At 42.2% G+C, this 21,418-nt stretch overlaps 1 protein-coding gene across 1 annotated transcript in view; it reads left to right on the forward strand.

Annotated features, from left to right (window-relative positions):
• Positions 1 to 21,418, forward strand: part of LOC148535363 (collagen alpha-4(VI) chain-like) — a 423,891-nt gene that overhangs the window by 262,539 nt on the left and 139,934 nt on the right. The window contains 8 exon segments of the mRNA XM_088462796.1: positions 710 to 775; positions 3,056 to 3,109; positions 4,345 to 4,380; positions 8,244 to 8,306; positions 10,913 to 10,975; positions 18,850 to 18,912; positions 20,094 to 20,156; positions 20,644 to 20,694. Of these exon segments, the coding sequence (XP_088318922.1) occupies positions 710 to 775; positions 3,056 to 3,109; positions 4,345 to 4,380; positions 8,244 to 8,306; positions 10,913 to 10,975; positions 18,850 to 18,912; positions 20,094 to 20,156; positions 20,644 to 20,694 (459 nt within the window).

The following is a 21,418-nucleotide window of genomic DNA, read 5'->3' on the forward strand; positions in this document are numbered from 1 at the left end:
ATGGTGTTCCACCCAACCATGGTCCATGCTGATGCAGTTATAGGCTAGAGAAAATTACTGCACAGACCAAAACACTTCTGTAGTTCTGCATGGTTACATCCATTCTAGACATACTGCTGCCCATGTGAATGCTGGTGATTGCAGTTCTATAAGCGTCAGCATAGTCTGTCAGTGAACACTTTTTTTGTGTGTGGCAAAAGCACTTGTTCTATTATCTTTAAATTATTACCCTGATAGCCATCTGCCAGTACTATTGTGCCGATATTGTCTAGGAATGGAGACCGGATCCATTTTTCGGCCCCCTCTGGAGGATAAGTCAAAATGTTCAGCAGCGCTGAGCTTATAACGTAAGGGGTAAGCCAGTTGTTTTGCATCTGGTTTACCATGCAGTTTGTAATGAAGCACATTTTGTTGGAGTGATATGTACTCCTGCACATACTGTAATAGGAGACAGCTAGCCTGTCACCTCTACCTTATGAAAAGTACATCTGATTCCTTTATATCGTAATTTTGATTTTACTATAATATGAGGTAAAATTAAAAGTTCAGTTATATAAGCATGTAATTATTAATAATTAAATATAGGGAAATGTAAAGGTTTATATTCTCTGCAACTGTTATGAGTCCTTGTGCTGTCTGTACAAAAAATATAAATGTCATTGTAAAATTGTCTATATGAGAATATAATATATAATTCATTTGCTTTTAGGGTGACCTTGGAATTAATAATAATATTCGTGGACTTAAAGGTCAGAAGGGAAACCCAGGACGACAGGTAAATAAAGTGGATGGATTTAACACTAGTGGCCATCCTTAATGAAACACAGTGCAATTCAATGCCGTTATGACATGCTAAGTGTATTGCGTTAAATATATATCTATTTAATATATTTCAGAAATGTTAAGGCATGAATTGTACATACAGTATGTTAGCTCAATCATATGTCAGAGATGTTAATGACAAAGTTGACAAGTGTCTCTGATTTGCAGGTACAGACCTGGATGTCCCTGGAAATCTTGTCACTGTTTTACTTTTTTTTTTTTAAACATTTCTTGTGGGCATGCCATAAATTGATGCTGACATGGCAATACATATCCTGACGATGATAGAATTAAATGTAGATACATTGAATTTTTCTGCTTTGGGAACATTTAAAAACATTTTCTCTCCAGTACATTTGTAAATATGTCTATCACTTAACAACTGACAGCTGGATGCAATTTTTAACATCAGTTTTACTCTGAATGCCATAAAAATAAGATTCCTATAAATACAACAGTTTTTATTCTGATCACCTACTTATTACACATATTCAGTCGTCAAACAGTGTGTATATGTATATATATATATATAAGTACCCATAGAAGATGCAGCACTCCTTGCACTTAATAACGATCCAGGACAACGGCATAATCATATAGCAACGTTTCAGTGCTTTTTTTGTTGCACTGTCATCAGGCTTACAGTGCAACAATAAAAGCACTGAAACGTTGCTATATGATTATGCCGTTGTCCTGGATCGTTATTAAGTGCAAGGAGTGCTGCATCTTCTATCGGTACTTGTGAGTAACTAGTGTAGGCACCCTGCCAGATTGATATTTCTTCAGGAGAGCCGGACCAAAACAATATGTGTATATATATATATATATATATATATATATATAAAACGTAGCAAGTTGGTGTCACTCTCCGGTCTTAACAACACAGGGTCTACATTTCGTCTTATAAATCAACGTTTCGAGTTCATTGAAAACTCGTCATCAGGACATGATGATGACGAGTTTTCAATAAAGTCGAAACGTTGATTTATATGACGAAATATAGATCCTGTGCTGTCTATCAAACTGGGTGAGCACCACGGCGATCAATGTACTGGAGTGTGAGTGCCTGCATCACAGAACTGTATAAATATATACCGTATATACTCGAGTATAAGTCGACCCGAATATAAGCCGAGGTACCTACTTTTACCACAAAAAACTGGGAAAACTTATTGACTCGAGTATAAGCCTAGGGTGGGAAGTGCAGCAGCTGGTAGTGCCCCCAGTAGTAATTTCCCCTGGTTGTGTCCCCAGTAGTAATCCCCCTGGTAGTGCCCCCAGTAGTAATTCCCCCTGGTTGTGCCCCCAGTAGTAATCCCCCCTGGTAGTGCCACCAGTAGTAAACCCCCCTTTCAGTGCCCCCAGTAGTAATCCCCCCTGGTAGTTCCCCCAGTAGTAATCCCCCCTTTCAGTGCCCCCAGTAGTAATCCCCCCCTGGTAGTTCCCCCAGTGGTAATCCCCCCTTTTAGTGCCCCCAGTAGTAATCCCCCCCTGGTAGTTCCTCCAGTGGTAATCCCCCCCTTTTAGTGCCCCCTGTAGTAATCCCCCCCCGGTAGTTTCTCCAGTGGTAATCCCCACTTTTAGTGCCCCCTGTAGTTATCCCCCCCTGGTAGTTTCCCCAGTGGTAATCCCCCCTTTTAGTGCCCCCTGTAGTAATCGCCCCCTGTAGTAATCCCCCCCCTGGTAGTGCCCCCAGTAGTCCCCCCCCCCCCCCAGTAGAGAGAGCGTAATCAGAATAAAAAAAAAAACATCACTTACCTGAAACTCCCGCTCCTGGTCCCGCCGCGATCTACTCCTCCAGCCGTTTTGCATGGGAGAGACGTCATCACTCATGGCGTCTCTCCCATTACCCACTGCGGGAGCCGGAAGATGGCTCCCGCAGTGGGAGCAGCAGCAGCCGCTGAGAGTCTAACAGACTCTCAGTGGCTGCTGATTACAGCAAACACACAGCTGCCGGCTCCGGCGGCTGTGTGTTTGGTAGTGTGTAGCGCTGACCGAACTCCGTCCGGTCAGCGCTACACTTCACTCAAGTATAAGCCGAGGGGGTACTTTTCAGCACAAAAAATGTGCTGAAAAACTCGGCTTATACTCGAGTGTATACGGTATATATATATATACATATATATATATATATAGTGCATGTGTATATACAGTATATGTATTTATACAGTATATTTGTGTGTATCTATCCTTTAATAAAAATCAGTATGTATGAATGTGTTTTTTTTTGCAGGGTGAACCAGGAAATGATGGCGTTGAAGGGGAACCTGGAGATAATGGCCCAGAAGTACAATTAAATCTACTTTATAAAATGTTCTTTATCCACTGAAAATTACCACAACAGTCAATTTAACAAACTTCTAAATTGCACACTCTGGACATTATAGTGTTAAATGCACACAATCGGTTGCCTAGGTAAACCCAGTGTTATGGGTTGCACTTAATAGCAGGTTGTAAAATTGAAACACACTTTACACAGTTGTATTATAAAATTTAGATCAATTATAATATATGGATATTGAATCTCATGTCTATAAAGTATATTACTTTCTGCATATCATCCACCTGACCTGAATTTAACAAAACAGTACTGATTTGAGAGGGTTGTCCCACTACATGGCACATTCATACCAACTCTCGGGAAGGTGGGAGGCAGGTCCCCACATGGTATGTTGGTGCTGCGTGGCAGTTCTTTGGGGTTCTCTGAAGCCTTAGGCCAAATGCATCAAGACCACACCAACAATGTGTTGTTACAAGTTACTATACCAAACATCATCAAGCTCTCTCTTCCTAAGGCTTACTACACACGGGCATCAATGAGAGAGCATGCTTATGTTTGATGGAGGAGGGTGGGTGATACTGTATGACAAGAGCATGATAGGTCAGAAAGCCAGCTCAAAAGATGTCATCACGCTAATATTGTTACTAATAGGGAATTAAAAGACAAATACTGTTTCATAACATAATTTAACTATATAAAATAGGAAAATACACAAAATAAGCAAGCATTTTGTTTTGGAAAACAGTACAATAAAATATCTGTTAGACCAATAGACATTTTATCTGACAGCCTGACACCCAGCAGATATCGTGGCCATACACTGTGAGATATGTCAGTGTATGGCCACACAATATCTTTATTCCTCTACTGGAGAGAAGACATTTCCTAATTCCTCCCCTGTGAAGAAAAGGGGAAATGTCAGTCGCTCAGCCTGGGGCAGTACATACACAGCACGATGCACTCGACTTGATACTCAGAAATTATCACATCAGTTGGACATGCCAGAGGATTCAGCATTCCGACAGACTAATAATTTGCCGTTGGAAATACACTGTACAATTATCTGGACAATCTGCCAATATTTGGTGGATCAGCCAGATAATTGTATAATGTATGCCCAGCATATGCCAAACATGTGTTTACAATATTGGAACAAAACAGCAATGCACAAAGCCACGTTATATTTTATGCATTATTGCCGTGAATTTAATTACATTTATTTTCCATTATTTTATACAAAGGGTCCACAAGGCCGTAGAGGATCTCCAGGCTTAAATGTGAGTGGTTCTTACTTATGTACAAGTTGAAAGAGTTTCCATTCAATTGAATTTAATGTTGATATTAGCTCTTTTATAATTACTGTGTTTAGTTTGTGTTTGACATTTAGCACATTTGTCAAAAAAACTAAAATATGTACTATGTTTTATTTTGCTTCACTTAGCAAAGACTTACTCCTAGATCACTGTTGAGGGTTTGTGCCGTTTCAGCGTCAAAGAAACGTGGGTCAAAGAAACATACTATACTCACCTAATTCATAACCAAGTAGAGTAATAACGGCTGGTGCAAATTATTCATCTCACTGGAGCTGTAAAGATGAGGTCCTGGTAAACAAGGGAGAGTTGAGGAATCTCATCTCTAATTTACTCTAATTCTCAACCAGATGCAAGATGCAAAGAGAAGGAACATTTCAAGTCTCAAAGAAAATGATCTTGTATTTTTAGTGCAGCCACAATATAATTCACAATAATAATAATATCAGTATACTATTCTCTAGTAAAATAAATAAACACTGACAGTTAAAAAAACAAATAAAAAATTGTTCGTTAGTAAATGTGTGATTTAAACACAACATCGATTTAGATTGAGACGTTTAAATATGAACTTCATGGGCTGGTGATTACTGACATTGGAGAGCAATTGTAGGACAGGTGGCAGATTGCATCCGCCTATTGTTGTGGCAACCTTTGCATTCTCCATGGGCTTTAATGTGCACATAAGTGCCCTTTTTACTAATCAAAATATTAAAAAGTACAAATGTGACACATTAAATGAGGGCAGCCCCTATGCCACTATACTATCATGATTTATTCAATTCACGTATGATGTTTTACAAGTACTATTTCAAGAGAAATATTAAAAGTAGTTATCACAACTTATACCCCTTCTATACTGGCCAAATAGCCTGGGTTATTGCCGTGTGAACCCAGGTTGCGGCTCAGAGGAAAAGTGGCCAAGGTTGAATGCCCGGGGTGATTGACCCGGGAATCCAACCAGGGTATTGAGCAGGGTTGACCATGGGAACAACCCGTGTAACCCTGCAGTGTAAATGGGTGACCCAGGTCATCTAACACAGATCCCGATAACACCCTATGTAGAGCCGGCTCACCGGCGCTTACAGATACTCGGGTCTATTTACCAAGCAGTGTTAGGAGAAGTGAAAAGCGAAGAGTGAAAAGTGATAAGGTGCCAGCCAATCAGCTCCCAACTGTCAGTTTTCAAACACAGCCTGTGAGATGACAGTTGGGAGCTGATTGGCTGGCACCTTATCACTTATCACTCTGTCTCCTAAGACTGCTTAGTAACTAGACCCCTATGTCATCTCCAAGCGCAGACAGAGGAGAAGCCCTGGCAATAACCCGGGTCCAGCTTGCGGTGTAAAGGGTTTTCAAGCTGCTGTGACACTGCTGAAACGTGTGTTCAGTGACCTTGGCTGAATCTGGGAATTTAATGGAAAACGGGTATAGATTCACCTGAGTCTGTGTGACATGTGAGTGTGAAAGGGTTAATGAAAACCAAACTACCTGATCTGTTTATAATAATTAAACACCCCCTTTAATGTCCCACACTCAGCTTCACATGCCTACCACTACTAAGACAGATTTCCCCACAGCTAAAGTTTGGCTAGACGGTCCTTGATTCGCTCACACTTATCTTAACTTACTTTAATCAGATATATTGTTATGCTAACAATATCTGACTTAAAATATACAGTTACCAAAAAAATCCCACCAAACTAGCGTTCCTTAAGTTCACGAATATGTTTAAAAACAACATAATTTATTAAATGGTGTTAATAATCACCATGTGTCAGACAAAAAAGGTTAGCCAAGGGTGACACACAGTAATAGATTGCAAATGTTTTGAATAAACTAAACGGACATAACACATAATATTAATACATTTCAGATACATGATAGATTTTCCCAAACTGACAACTTCTTCTAAAGTAAATGTGGTTTTAAACTAACTTTCCCTTAAGACCCATCTTTCCTTCTCTGACATCAGTGGACTGGAGAGGGATAAAAGCAGATTACCCTCAATGGAACAGCTGTTCCATGGAAACTCTACAACTTTCAAAACTACAAAACATTTTAGGCAAACACCTGTGAGATATATTTTTACCTGGCACACAGAGAAGGGCTGTTTGGCGTGGCTGAAGCCACAGTGTATGAGGACACATCTGTAATATTTGTAAAACATGAATTAATAATTTCTTAGTATATGTGGTTTAATGGCATATTTTCAACAAGCCTGTTTATTATTTAGACAGTATACCTATATAATTTATGAAAGATCCCCAGTAGAGCTAAAAATATTGTTGGGGCATTTACAGTATTCAAAAGGTTTGCCTGGTGTTATATATTGTTTGAAACAGATTAAATGATGCCTGGTCCCTGCATTTGATACTTCAATTGTTATGAGCCGCGGCAGCAATTGGTCCCGGTCAGTGAGAAGCAACCGAAACGTAGCATTGTTTCAAGGCACTGCCCGATGGTCCCCTTTGTTGCTAAGCAACCAGGATGCCGCAAAGGTCACAGGGAATGCTGGGACTTCTTTTACTGACAGCCTGGATTCCGACTCAGTGTGCAGCTTGGCAGCTGCACTGAATTAATTGATCAGGGGAACTGGTCTCTTTGACTGTCTGCTATTGATGCAGGTTCTTCTTAAAAGGCAGCCAGACCTGCACACTAATGCCGGTTATAGCTTATGCTTCTGTTTAAGCTTTTGGCCTGTATTCTGGAATCCTGTGTCCGGGTGTCCTCCCAGTGTGTTCCTTGCTATATCAGGGTGCCTGGAGACTCCAGTCTGATTGGAAACCGGTTCCTGCCTCTGAATTTGTGAGCTATTATATTTTTTCAAGCTATCTCTATTATTCACAGTGATTGTCCATCTCTACTGTTGTATTACCATCTGCTGGCAAATCTAGTACCAACTCTGCCCCGCAGATTAACCCTGTAGGTGTTTTTACATCTAGTAGCCTAAGTCTGGTTAATGTATTGTCTTGTTCATACTATTCCCACCCACTACCCTGCGATCGCCAGTGTATTGTATAAGTCCCTACTCTACTGAGTTTTAAGATCTGGCAGCATCTTAAGTACTGGTGAGTATACTCTACTCAAAGGAAACAATGGGCCGCTGTTATAGGCAGATGACCTCTGTAGCATTGTTCTAGTGACCTTATACAAATACGCTTGTGTTTCATAACATCAATAGACATTTTTGAAAGTTTAGAAATTATTTTCCCAAATGTTTAATCATTACCATTCGTTAGTGTTGAAGATGGGCCCACTTGCTTTGCTGCATACTTACCTGCTCTCCTGAAAGGTGTAGTAGACTCATGATTTTTAGGGTAGTCCCCCTCACACCCGGAAGAGTGGGTGGATGTTCCACGTTGTGCCACCGTCTAGTGAAGTGGGCAGGATGGGGCAGTAATACCGGGAATCGCTGGTCTGAAGAGAGAGGTGGGGCTAAAATAATGCGAATAATCCCCTCCTTACCCAAGTTTACGCTTGCACACTAACACTGCAGAATTTTGGCAGTGTTAAGTTTCACTGCTACCAAAGTAGCAGTAATAGGAAATGCAGGGATAGCTGACCTTCAGATTAGTTGTCTTCACACCGGAACAATGTTGAATTGCTTCAACTTTTTAGTATCCATTGCTGCTACTCTCAGCGAGTTAGATACTATTATTAGCAGTGCTTAATGAATAGAACCCTCAATGAGGAGAGCACCTTATAGCTTCATAAATTAATTTGCAATCAGTAAGTTATGATGTAAAACTATTTAATGTATGTAACATACAGTAGTGATGAAAGCAAACACAGTTTTTTTTTACAAACTTGTCTCTTGTTATTTGTAGGGTGTGAGGGGAGATTCTGGCGAGCCAGGCAACCCAGGAGATAGTGGAATACAAGGCATACAGGTTGTATATTACAGATGTATTTTTCTTCCACAGGATTTGTCCTATTACATTTATTTTCAATTTGAAAGTTGCCCAAGCTGAAGACTGGACCCTGAAGTACACCTACAGCCTTTATTTGTTTACATTGTCCTCGCCTATAACTCCATTCCATTGAACCTGAAAAGGACCCCTCTGTTTGCTTATATGCATGCAAACAGTGGTGTAACTATTCTGGGTGCAAGGGGTGCGGTCACTATGGTGCCCGGGCCTCTGTGGCCCGCCGCTCCCACTGCACCCTGTCATGCACACAGGGTGGACCGGTCCTGTCAGGGCCGTCAAGGGAGCCCCGGGTTTCAACGATGTTGATATGGTGTTGGCCCGTCAGCTGATTACAGCTGGTGCACTGGCTTGCAGTCATCAAGAGACAGTGTTGCCGGTCACAAGGCAATCGGAGCTCGTGGACCTAGTCAAACTACACCATGTGGAGCTAGGTCCAAAACTCTGGCTGTGCATAAAGGACAAATAGACGGATAGACAGACATGCTTTCTCACTTACTATATGGATGATATCCTGCCAGTAAAAAATCATGGCCTATTTCCTTCTACATAAAAGTTAATATTTGGGTATTTACATACGGTATGTAACACAACATTTGAAGATTAACTTATGTGACAAGTGTAATTATATATATATACTGTTGGCCAAAATTGTTGACACATTTTGAAATTTGAATGTTCTTCAACTTTGAATGCTTATAAAAACTGTTTCACTTCACGCAGTGCAATGATTCACATATCAAATGAAAGGAAATTTAATGCTGAATTCAACACAATAAACAGAGGTCAAATATTTGCATTACAAGGGAAGTTATGCTATTTCAGTCAGATAAAGAAGCACAGATGCGTTAGATTCATGGAGCGTATTGTAGTAACAACTACTACCAGCCAATCGGAATCGTCGTTCTGAGGACCAATCAGCTGTCGTTTATGAGCAGATGCAAGGTCATGTTCAAAGGTGGAAAAGGTCAGTTTGGCTGTTTCATTTTGCAGAATAAAGTTGGTTACTGAAGTGCAATTATGGTTGGATGTTTGTGTGTATTATTTAGTGCTAACGACGGTGTAAAAAATAAATACAACAATGTCATCTAGGCAAAGTGGTGACTGGTCACCTAGGAAGAGATCCAGGATTGTGGTGTTACGTGAAAATGGACTTTTGTATGCAGCAATTGCGAGAGAAATTGGTGGAAATGTGACAACATCAGGAGTACGAAAGTTTTGTTTGCGCTATCAGGAAACACAATCTACACAAAACAAAGAAGGAAATGGTCAGTAAAAGTGCACAACAGCTGTCGATGATAGGAGAATAAAACTAATTTGCATCAGGGACAGATGGATGTCATCTGCGGCCTTTAGCAGTGACCTGAGTGCAACTGGTGTTTTTGTCAGTGCAAGAACGGTACGGAGAAGACTAACGGAGGCTGGCCTAAAAGGTAGGACAGAAGGTCAGTGGAAACAAGTGATATGGAGTGACGAAACTAAGATATTGATATTAGGTAGTGATGGGAGAAAATATCGGAGACGTCGCATCGGGGAAGAGGTACATCCAGATTGCATTCAAGCGACAACAAAGAATCCTACAAGTGTTATAATCTGGGCATGTATGACAGCAGATGTTGTAGGCCGCCTTTATGTCATAGATGGCACACTGAACAGCAGAAAGTACATTGACACCATCCTACAACCAAAACTTCTACCTTCTATTAGGGATCTTTTCCAGATAATGCCCCATTTTTTTCCCATCAGGATTCAGTCCCCTGCCACACTGCACGGATATGCGAACAGTGGTTCACGGAGAATGACATGCAGGTGCTGGGATGGCCAGGAAACAGCCCAGACCTGAACCCCATAGAACATTTGTGGTTCAGTTTGAAAAAACTGGTACATCTGAGGCGTCCATCCAATAAAAGACAATTAATTGAGGCTATAATTGTCTCATGGCACCACATAAAAAAGAAAGAAGAGCTCCAAACACTGGTTGGCTCAATGCCACGTCGCTGTGCTGCTGTCTTGAAAAATAAAGGATACTCAACGAAATACTGATAGGTCAGTAACATCATAAGTACACAGGGATTTTCACCCTAAGTGTTGTTTTCACTGCATAACTTCCCTTGTAATGCAAATATTTGACCTCTGTTTATTGTGTTGAAATCAGCATTAAATTTCCTTTCATTTGATATATGAATCATTGTACTGCATGAAGTGTAACAGTTTTTATAAGAATTCGAAGTTGAAAAACATTAACATTTCAAAAAGTGTCCGCAATTTTGGCCACCACTGTATATATATATATCAAAACTATACACTACGTACACACACACACACACACACACACACACACACACACACACACACACACACACACACACACACACACACACACACACACACACACACATATATATGTATAAGTGTGTATATATATGTATATATATATATATTGTAAGGTTCATAAAATATAAAATAGACTCGCCAAGTCCATCCCGAATCTGAAAAAACCAGCACTCACTTTTTAGTAGAATGAAGAAGTATTTTTGTAAACTGTATTCCATTATGATGTATATTTCCAGGGACCTAGAGGATTACCTGGAGTACCTGGACAGCGTGGTCAGCAAGGATTACCAGGACCTCAGGTTTGTAAAATGTTATTCCATTTTCAAAATTAGTGCATTTATAAAAAAAAAAGCAATTTCTCAATTCAATTGGAATGAATAAAGCAATACTTAAACATGGTTTGAATAAATGACAAATAATACTGTAATTTAGAGTAGAGAAACCTAAAGCATTGTACCCATGGTAATTATCCGCGTCCATGGTAAGCTAACTTTGAGCAGTGTTGATCTGCCTGCTGAGTGTCTCTAAAAGACAGGACCAATAGTCCTCTATGAAGCAGTAGAACACTAAGGGCCTGAATCAGTGCCGCACACATTGCTGATTTTTACGTGCAGTAGCTGGATGATTATTTGCAATTGCCCATGCGCAAACATTTCTGAAATCTCCTACAGCACCTGTGTTACACAGAGTGTACGCACAGAGCTCCTGTTGAGATTAGGTCAGATGGTATCAGAAATGTTGTGGAAAGTGATGGGTGTTGCTGGGCTGTGTCAGGAAGGTGGCACAAAAGTGGTCTGTTCAGTCCATCACAGACGCACAGCCGCAAGCATAGGAGGCCGCGGTCAGATGGACACTGCACCTGCCATAGATGTGGACGCAATGCTGATATTTATGCAGAACGAGCAATTGTTAGCCATTGTGCATGTACCTCGGGGACATGCAGTCAGGGGAGGCAGAGTCATACTCCCTCCCCTATCATACACACATCATGCTCCGGAGTTTAGATATGAATACTGTGATTTTAAACCTATGTGCCTCCCCAGCTACTGACCTGAGTGCACGTCACTGGTGTACACACTGCTCTCTCACCTGTGCCTCATGTCAGACAGGGTGCGGCTTGTGTGGGTGGCTGCAGCAGGCTCTGGGCAGGATTAGAATGTAGGGAGCTATTGGCTGAGAGCCGCGAAAACGTCTCTCTCAGCCAATCAGCCGTCAGCCAATAGGTTTCAATGGAAATTTGAAAATGGCGCCTGAATCCAAAACACGCAGGATCCGATGCTGGCAAGATGATGTTTTGCTTTGTTTTCGGACCGAACATGACAGGTAAATCTGAGTCCCGGCCCAGATCCACTGGTAATGGGTAAGTTCGGGTAGGTTCCGTTTCCAAGAATATGAGTGCTATAAAATTAACAAATAAAAGTACATTTCTCCTTCATCCACTATGGGACACTGGAGAGCATAGACCGTGGGGTATAGACGGTACTAAGTGGAGCTGGGCACTTTAAATTTTTAATAAGTGTGACTAGCTCCTCCCCCTCTATACCCCCCTTCAAGTCCCAGTTTTAGCTTGTGCCCGAGTGGAGCTGGTCGTGTATACCAGATGCTCTGGGCTGTTAGGTTTTCTATCAGTAGCGCTGCTTCGCTAAAGCAGAGGACAGACAGGCAGCATCTGCCACTGCCTGTCTGCTTCGTGGGAGACTGCCGGCAGGGACCCACTCACAACTGCTTGCAGTTCGCCTGGGGTCCCTGACTACAGGAAGAGACCACTGTCTCTGGAAGACTGCATGCCGCTGCACGCAGCGCGCACTGAGTCCCCCGCTGGTCACACCGCCGCGTCGGGCAGTCAGTGAGTATGCCCTGGCTACCTCAAGTAGTGAGGTAGCCAGGTTATAGCAGGCGGTGATTTAATAGCAGCAGTGAGTGACTCCAATTAACGGAGTCACTCGGCGGCAGTAATGTGCGCATATGCATGAGCGGGGGGCGGAGCATAGCTCCGAAGTCCTGCTTAATGGCTGTGCGGGCTTTTCCCTCTCACAGCGCGCTCATGAATTATGCATGAGAGGGGCGAAGCTTAGCTCTGAAGTCCTGTTTTTTACAAGCTGTGCGGGCTTTTCCCTTTCATAGCGCGCGCTTATGAATTTTGCATGAGCGCATAAGAGGGGGCGGAGCTTAGATCTGAAATGTGCTCCTTCCTCCCAGCGGCCCCAGCGCTTCTCAGAAGTGTGCTGGCGGCCATTATACAGAGGATCAGCGTCTGCTGCACAGTGTAAAACTGTAACATGGCTGCTGCAGGAAACTGATAGCCCACCTGGACTGTAAGTAACACAGTGGGGTTTAGGCAGATCAGAAGAGCATTTATGACAGGATCAGGAACTACTTATTTATCAGTGGTTATTTCCTCCTATGCCTAGCGTTGTCTGGCACTGCTAGGAGCACTATCAGGGCAAGTGTGACTCTCTCCTGACTCTCTATATTTCAGTTTCCCCTTTTGACCTTTTTCACTACACTTATATATTGTATGTGTGGGGTCTGTATTTAGCATGACTGACTAAGGCGTCTCAGAAGCAATTACCTGCATAATTTGTGGTAGTGGGGGACTGCGTTCGCGTTTTCCCCTAGAACAAAAAGTGTGCAGTTAAGTTTACACAGTGACTATCATCTAAGTCCCGATTGTATGATAATTGCAATACTGAGCTGCAATCTGCAGGGATGTCAGAATCACTGCCTCGGAGGCGCAGGTTACATCCGTAATATCCTCTCTGTCTCTCTCTGCTGAGCGGGAGGCTTCTTGAAACGAAAGAGAGGCTTACAGGTCACTCTGGAAGAGATCCTTGGTGACATCCAGGGAGGGTTTCAAATGCGATGGCTATTTACCGTACCACTAGGGGATCCTCTCCTCCGGTCTCCAAGAAGAGACTGTTCCAATCGAAGGAGGAGGATATGCAGAATATGCTTCAGATTCGCCTAAAGAGCTCCAGGATTAATTTCTGCAATTCGCCTGGTATTGCAGATTCAGGACGGACTCGACTCCTGCACAGCAGTCTTTCTTTCTAAGGAAACAAAGACAAGCTGCTGCTTTTCCGGTATAGGAAGAGCTAGAAATTCAGATGTCCCGGCGGTTATTATCCTTTTCCTTTTTCTTGTGAAACTCCCCCTAACGTAGATCTATCAGTTTCGCGACTCTCTCAGAAGACTACACTACCAGTTCCTGGAGCCACGTCTTTAAAAGACACATCCGACAGAAGATTGGATACTCTCAAATCCATTTACACAGCTGCAGAGGTGACACTGCGTCCCGCAATTTTAAACTGCTGGACTAACAAAGCTATTGAGCTTTGGGCAAAGCAATTGGCTGACAGAATGAGAGAAGAGCTGCCGGGGGCGGAGCTTTTTCCGTTAACAGCATATAGATGAAGCCGCGACTTACCTGGGTGAGGCGTCCAAGGATGTTGGCAGTATCGCATCCAGGACTTCAGTCCTGGCGTTTTCAGCACGTAGGGTGCTGTGGCTTAGACGATGCCAGACGGATGCATCTAAGTAGAAGCACGTCCATTCAGGGGAAGTGTATTGTTTGGAAGATAGGTGGATTTCTCAAGCTACTGGAGTTAAATCCACTTGTCTTCCTTTTGCGGCTCCCCCCCGACCTGGAAGATCTTACTCTGGACCTTGTTTTGGTCCTTTCATCCTCCGGGACGTTCACGTGGTCGCTTCAGAGGAGGACGATAGACTTCCCATGGTTCCAGAGGTTGGGGCAGAGCCGCAACTACGTTTCATCAACTAGTGCATGACTATTCTCTCTCTCTCACCTGGGGGACCCCAGAGTGGGAGCACATCTTAGGGACAAAATCTTGTATGAACGTTTGGGTATGGGATCGCATCACTCAGGGATACTACCTAGACTTTCAGTTTCAACCTCCACCGCGGTTTTTTACCACAGGTTTGCCAGATTCCAACGACAGGAGTGTCGTTTTACAGCAAGCTATAGACGAGCTACTGGCCGCCAGAGTGGTGGTCCACGTTCCCGGACATCACCAGTCTCTTCGTGGTTCCGTAGCCAGACTGTTAGGTCCGAACTATTCTGAACTGGAAGGATCTCAATCCTTACCTAAGGATTTTCAAGTTCAAGATGGAGTCCCTTCAGTTGTTGATTGTGGGCCATGAGGAAGGCAAATTCAGGGTATCTCTCGATATCAAGGACGCCTTCCTTCACTTTCCTATCTGGCCGTCTTTCCAGGCATTTGAAATTCGCTGTTCGGTACTCACATTTCCAGTTTTAGGCCTTACCCTTCAGCCTATCAGCCCCCCGGGTATTCACAAAGGTCAGGGCCTCCCTACGGAAACTGTGATGATCTGTATCCTTCGATAACAAGGGATCATGATTATTCCTTACCTGGACGATATTCCGCTGAAGGCCATTTCCAGGGACCAATTACTACAGAATATCACAGACCTTTCTCATTTGTCATGAGTGGATCCTGAATTTTCCCAAGTCTCTTCTACAACTGACGCAGAGGCTACAGTTTCTGGAAATGATCTTAGACATCTTATGTCAGTGAGTGTTCCTCCCTACAGAAAAGGTTAATTCCATTCAGGAGAGGGTGAGGACGGTCTTTTGACATCGTCAAGTCTTGGTGCATGTCTGCATTCGACTCCTGGGTAAAACTGTTGCAGCATTTCGAGGCCGTTCCTTACGGACGTCTTCACTCCAGGAAGTTTTCAGCAAGACCTCTCTCAGGGACGGGTTCCATCTTTTCCTTTACCAACGGGTAAGGTTAAGTCCCAGAACTCGGATTTCCCTCCTCTGGTGGTTGAACTCAGTACAGCTACTGGAGGGAAAGAGATGCGGAGTGTGGAATGGTCTCCTCTCACCACAGACGCGAGTTTGAGAGGATGGGGGACTGATTCAGGAATATCTGTTCCAAGGCCGCTGGACATCACAGAATGAGACTCTACCGAGAATCATAATGGAATTGCGTGCAGTGTTCTATGCTGTCCAGAGCAGGTAACCTGTTGCGGGACCTAGCAGTCAGGGTCCAGTCCGACAACACCACGACAGTGGCTACATAAACTGACAAGGCGACACCAGAAGTCAAGTGGCTATGAAAGGTAAGCCGAATTCTACCCTGGAAAATTTCACGAAGGCCCTCGGCAATCTTCATTCCAGGCGTAGAGAAGCGGGAGGTAGACTACCTCAGCCGGCAGGACGTGCATCCAGGGGAATGGGCACTACATCCATAAGTTTTTCAACAACTGGTCCAACGGTGGGGTCATGGCGTTAACAGTGCAGTGACGCACTGTTAACGCCATGGCAGTTCCAATTTGTCTATCTGTTCCCTCAGTTTCCTCTTCCTCCTTGGATTCTACAACGCACAAAAGGAAGAAGGCCAGGTTTCTATTGGTAGCTCTGGATTGCCCTCGCAGAGCCTGATATTCCAACCTTCAACTTCTGCGGCTCGACGATCCGTGGCCTTTGCCTCTAAGGGAGGGTCTTTTATTACAGTGTCCTTTAGTCTATCCAGACTTAAAGTGGCTTTGTTTGACGGTGTGGCTATTGAAAGGGCCAGCTTGACTGTAGATGTAAAGGGATCCCATCCAAGGTATTCCCTACTATGCCTAGAGCATGGAAGGAACTTACTTCTAAACATTACTAACGGTTTTCTTCCAGAAGAAGCTGGCCTTGCTACCGGAGGTACAGTTCTTCTGCAAGGTGTTATTCGGTTACAGCCACCTTTTTGTTCCTCCTACGGATCCATGGGATTTGGATCTCGTACTTTCCTTCTTACAGTCTCCTCTGTTTGATCCTTTGGAGTCGGTGGAGAAAAGATACCTTACGTGGAAGGTAACACTTCTTTTCGAACTGGCCTCTGCCAGGAGGGTGTCGAAATTAGAAGCTCTATCTTGTCATCGTCCTTACTTTGTATTACACGAGGTTAGAGCGGAACTTTGGACTAGAATGGACTTTCTTCCAAAGGTGTTTTCGGCTTTCCACATCAACCGACCTTTTGTGGTACCGGCTTTTCCACAAGATTCACCTTCTTCTATATACTTAGATGTTGTTAAGATTCTTCTTATTTATGTGGAAAGGACTGCAGCCATACGTACAACAGACACTCTATTGGTTATAAGATGCTCGCCCTGGTTGGCCAGCTTCCAAACTGTCGCTGGCCCGCTGTGACAATCAAACAGGCGTATATGGCCTCATCTGGGGAGCTTCCGCCTTCTATTACAGTGTATTCCACTCGCTCCATGGGTTCTTCGTGGGCGGGTGTTTTCCATGGTTTCTCTTTGCCGAGCGGCCACTTGGTCTGGGCGGCATACTTTTGTTCGTTTTATAGTTTTGACATGTTTGCGGCCTCTGCAGCACAGTATGGCCGGCCTGTTTTGCAGGGTTCTCAGCGCTCTCCCGCCCGTAATGGGAGCTCTGGGACGTCCCCACTGTCTATGCTTTCCAGTGTCCCCTAGTGGATGAAGGAGAAAGCAGGATTTTGGTACTTACCGATAAATCCCTTTCTCCGATTCCATAGGGGACACTGGACGCCCACCCTGCGCTGCTCCTTCCTGCCAGGGTTGGGGTCATATATGTTATGACTGTTCGAAAATGGTTTGATGTCTCTGGTTGTGTTACTGTTTTTCAACCTTTTCATATGTTCTGTGTACTTGCTTCGCCTCCTCTTCTGTTTGTTTTTTCTCAGCTCCCCTCGGGCACAGTTTGCTAAGACTGGGGCTTGGAGGGGGTATAGAGGGGGAGGTGCTAGTCACACTTATTAAAAATTTAAAGTGCCCAGCTCCACTTAGCACCGTCTATACCCCACTGTCTGTGCTCTCCAGTGTCCCCTATGGAATCGGAGAAAGGGATTTATCGTTAAGTACCAAAATCCTGTTATATACGATAGGGGGAGAGATTTTTTACGTACATTTATTGGTGACTTAAAAGGCAGCTAAACTTAAAATTTAATTCAGAAACATATATACAAAAGTTTTAGGAACATTGCTGAATTGAAGATATTTTAGATAAGATTTCACATCAAGGGATGCATATTTAATTCTGCATCCTGTAACAGGCACTGTCACATCAGTACCTTTCATTGTCAGAAGTGCAATGTTCACAGCAGGAACAGGTGCACTGGAATCAGGAGCAACATCCGCAAATACACAGCAGAGATATGTTCGTTACATACACAATCTGCAGCCTGGTCAGCAGCACTCAAGGGTATATTTATCAAAGACTGAAAAGCCCTGTTGCCGGCATAAGCAGTTCATCTTCCTAACAATTCTAGTTTACAATGTAATTATTTTAGATTGTAATTATAATAATATTAGCAGTATTTTTTAAAAGACAAATTTTCGAACCTTGTCTCGGTTTTAAAAACGTTTGCATATTTGGATGTTAAAAATTGTCCATTCTAAATCGATCATGTTTAGTAGCTCTCTAAAGGGGGAGATGTACTAAGATATGGAGAGTGATAAAGTGGAGACAGATAAAGTACCAACCAATCAGCTCCTAACTGCCACTTTACAGGCTGTGTTTGAAAAATGACAGATGCTGATTGGTTGGTAGTTTATCTCTCTCCACTTTATCTCTCTCCAAGGTTTAGAACATCTCCCCCTTAGTCAATACATTGTAACCTGGAATTAAGTGTTACATGTGCTGAGCCTATATAAATTCATCTTGATATCCTTGGCAAGGTATGAGTCTGGTAAAGTAAAAGTAGAACATCTGTTTATGGGAATTGGTGCCCTGTAAGTTACACACTGTACTTGTTTTGTTTTCTCTTCTGAGTGCAGGCTGTTCCTTTGTCACTAACTCCAGTGTGTACGAAGCCTTGGAGAGCGAGAAAGTGGACGGAGATAAAGTACCAACTAATCAGCCACTAACTGTCACTTTACAGGCTGTGTTTGAAAAATTACAGTTAGAAGCTGATTGATTGGTACTTTAACTCAGTACATTGGTCCCTTAATTACCTTTCTTTAGACATTTCAACTTCTTACTATACGTCTTTACTTCTTAAAGGGACAGATATAAACACACTTTATTTCTTCCACCAACACACGTGCTTAATCGATATAATATGAACCATTAGCAAGCACTATTGTGTCACACAGACTGCCCTCCTCTCTATTCTGATAGGCTCTGTCTATTTTACATTTGAATCTGTTTTGTATTACATTGTAGGGAACACCTGGTTCTGTTGGCTCTCCTGGTCCTTTCGGCAATGCGGGATCTAGAGGACCAAAGGTAGGTGATGAAGGAAAATATACAAATACCATATCATACTTGATTATGGCACAAAAAAGTGCCCCGGTTGTGTTATATCCAAATATAATCCTTACTGTACATTTCTCGGAAGCAGTTTTAGGACAAAATAGCTGCCTTCTCCTGTCACAGATCAGAAACCAGCACCAAACACAACACAAATTCTAATAAAAATACAAGAAGGCGCATAGAGTTTAATAAAGTTATACAAGGGATTCACCATTATTGATAATGTGTGTACATCAAACACATAATATGAAGCATTTCATAAAACTCATGTGCTGTGTAGAAATCCTGACAATCTCTTAGTGATGAATCATCAGCTATGTGGAATCTGCAAATAAATCACGTCACAGTGGGCGATCTTACTGTAGTATTCTGCAAGGATTTATTATAAAACAACAATTCCAAAATATAACTGCTCATAAAGTATCACAATAAAAATCTTCTCTATACATTGTACTACAACCAGAACAGGATGTAGCATTTGCCCATGAACTTGTCCACTGACACAGTAATATCAGCAATCCCTTCCAAGTGTTCCTGGACCAAACCAATACTCACCCTACATGTTTTCTCACCGAGATCAAGGAGGTAGAAAGGGGGGTTCAGAATGAAAGTATAAAATACAATATCAAATTGTAAACTGTTTAGTGTGGCTGGCCATGGAGCTATACTGTACAGTATATTTAAATCTTAGTATTAATACACTATGGATTTGTTCATATATTTGAACAACGTTATAGTGATACTGCAGTTATAAATTACATATTTTATATTGGAGTACAGTAGTCATAGCTTTGGGTGACATTGCATTATAAAAGCCTTATATGGTGGACAGGTGTCATGACATGGTGATATGGTGAAAGGGGATCTGCTCTAAAATTTGTCAAGGGGCAGCAAGTAATTAAATGATCTTAGTTACACATCTGAGTGAATTGTTAATGTCAGCCACACAGTATAGTCCTGCCCTATGATATCAGAAACAAGGCATATTCGTAGACAAGTGTATGTTTTTCTCTGTAGTACACAGGTTCTGCATTTATAAGCGTAGCATTGTCTACTATAATTATTTAGTGACACATTCCTAAGCAGATGTCTCAAACTTTATTTTTATTTTTTCTATTAATGTGATGCTAATTGTTGATGCCTTTTGAATGTAGGGAGAACCAGGAGACTCTGGGGAGAAAGGTGAGGAAGGAATTCCAGGACGTAGAGGTTTGCCAGTACGTATTAATATTCCCTTTACATCGTACATTCCTGTTTCTGATGTTTTAGTCTAATGTGCTTTTCTGGTAGTTTTTTTTTATTTTGCTTTTGTTATAACTATGTAAATGTTCATTTGCGCTCTGGACAACTTATCACTTTTTAAAAAAAAAACAAGATCTAAATTGAAGTGTACAGGTTACCAGCAACCATGTTTTGGATGGCACCAATATTCATGAGAATGCACAACTTTGCTAGTGCTCTATGACATGACTGACGCAGAATTTGTGATTTGTGCCTCAGCAATCTGTCGTTCCTAATACAGTAACAGGGTACATTTTCTAGAATATTGACTCATCTCATAAACATGGGCACTTTGAAAGAGTTCAGTATGACTAGTTCTTCGAATAATTCATGAAAACACAATTAAAAGTGCAATTAGGATCCAGGACTGAAGTATTAATATTATGTGTATCTATTACTGTAATTATGCTTTGTTATTGTCAGGGTATGGATGGTGCTGATGGATCTGGCTCTCCAGGTATAAATGGACAGAGGGTAAGCATGTGTTATATAATATAAAATGTTATATATTATTATTGTATTAATAGAATTTTTTTAAACGTGTATCTGTTTAGCTTAGCTTTCTGTTGTTATTTTATTACTTGATTCTACAAATGATAGCTTTTGATCCTTTATAACCAATGTTTCATTTCTGTTTGAATCTCATAATCTCTCTGAGTTCATTTCCAATAAAAGAGCTTCTTGTGTCCTCTCTATAAACTTCCCTATGCTCTGAGTATAAGCTGACAGAACGCAGAACCACTCCTGCTTTTCAATAAAGCTAAACTTGATGGGAAAATCTGAAGAATGGTGTGTAATTGTATCAGTAGGATTCGTAAAGCATGCTTGCCTACTTTTGAAACCTAGTTTGAGGGAGATTATATATGGTCGTAGAATGTGGTGCGTGTAGTGTCGGTGAGGGGGCATGACCAGCTCCCCCCAGCTGTTGTGGGTCCTGCTAGGCATAGTGTGTATATGTGAGAATGTCTAGGGACTGAATATTCTGGGAACAATATAGTCACTGCATAGCAATGGGCACAATAAGCATGACGTTATTGTAGGGCACAGGCTGCATGTACAATATAATAAAATGGTTATATATATATATATATATAAAGTCCAGTATTAGTCCACACTCACGTCTGAAAATCCAATTGCTGGGGTAGCCACCCAAAAGGGATCACCTGTATCCCTGCATACAAAAAATGAACAAAGGGGG

Source organism: Taudactylus pleione, unplaced genomic scaffold, assembly GCF_031769625.1.
Source record: "Taudactylus pleione unplaced genomic scaffold, aTauple2 ptg000053l, whole genome shotgun sequence".
Classification (NCBI taxonomy): Eukaryota; Metazoa; Chordata; class Amphibia; order Anura; family Myobatrachidae; genus Taudactylus; species Taudactylus pleione.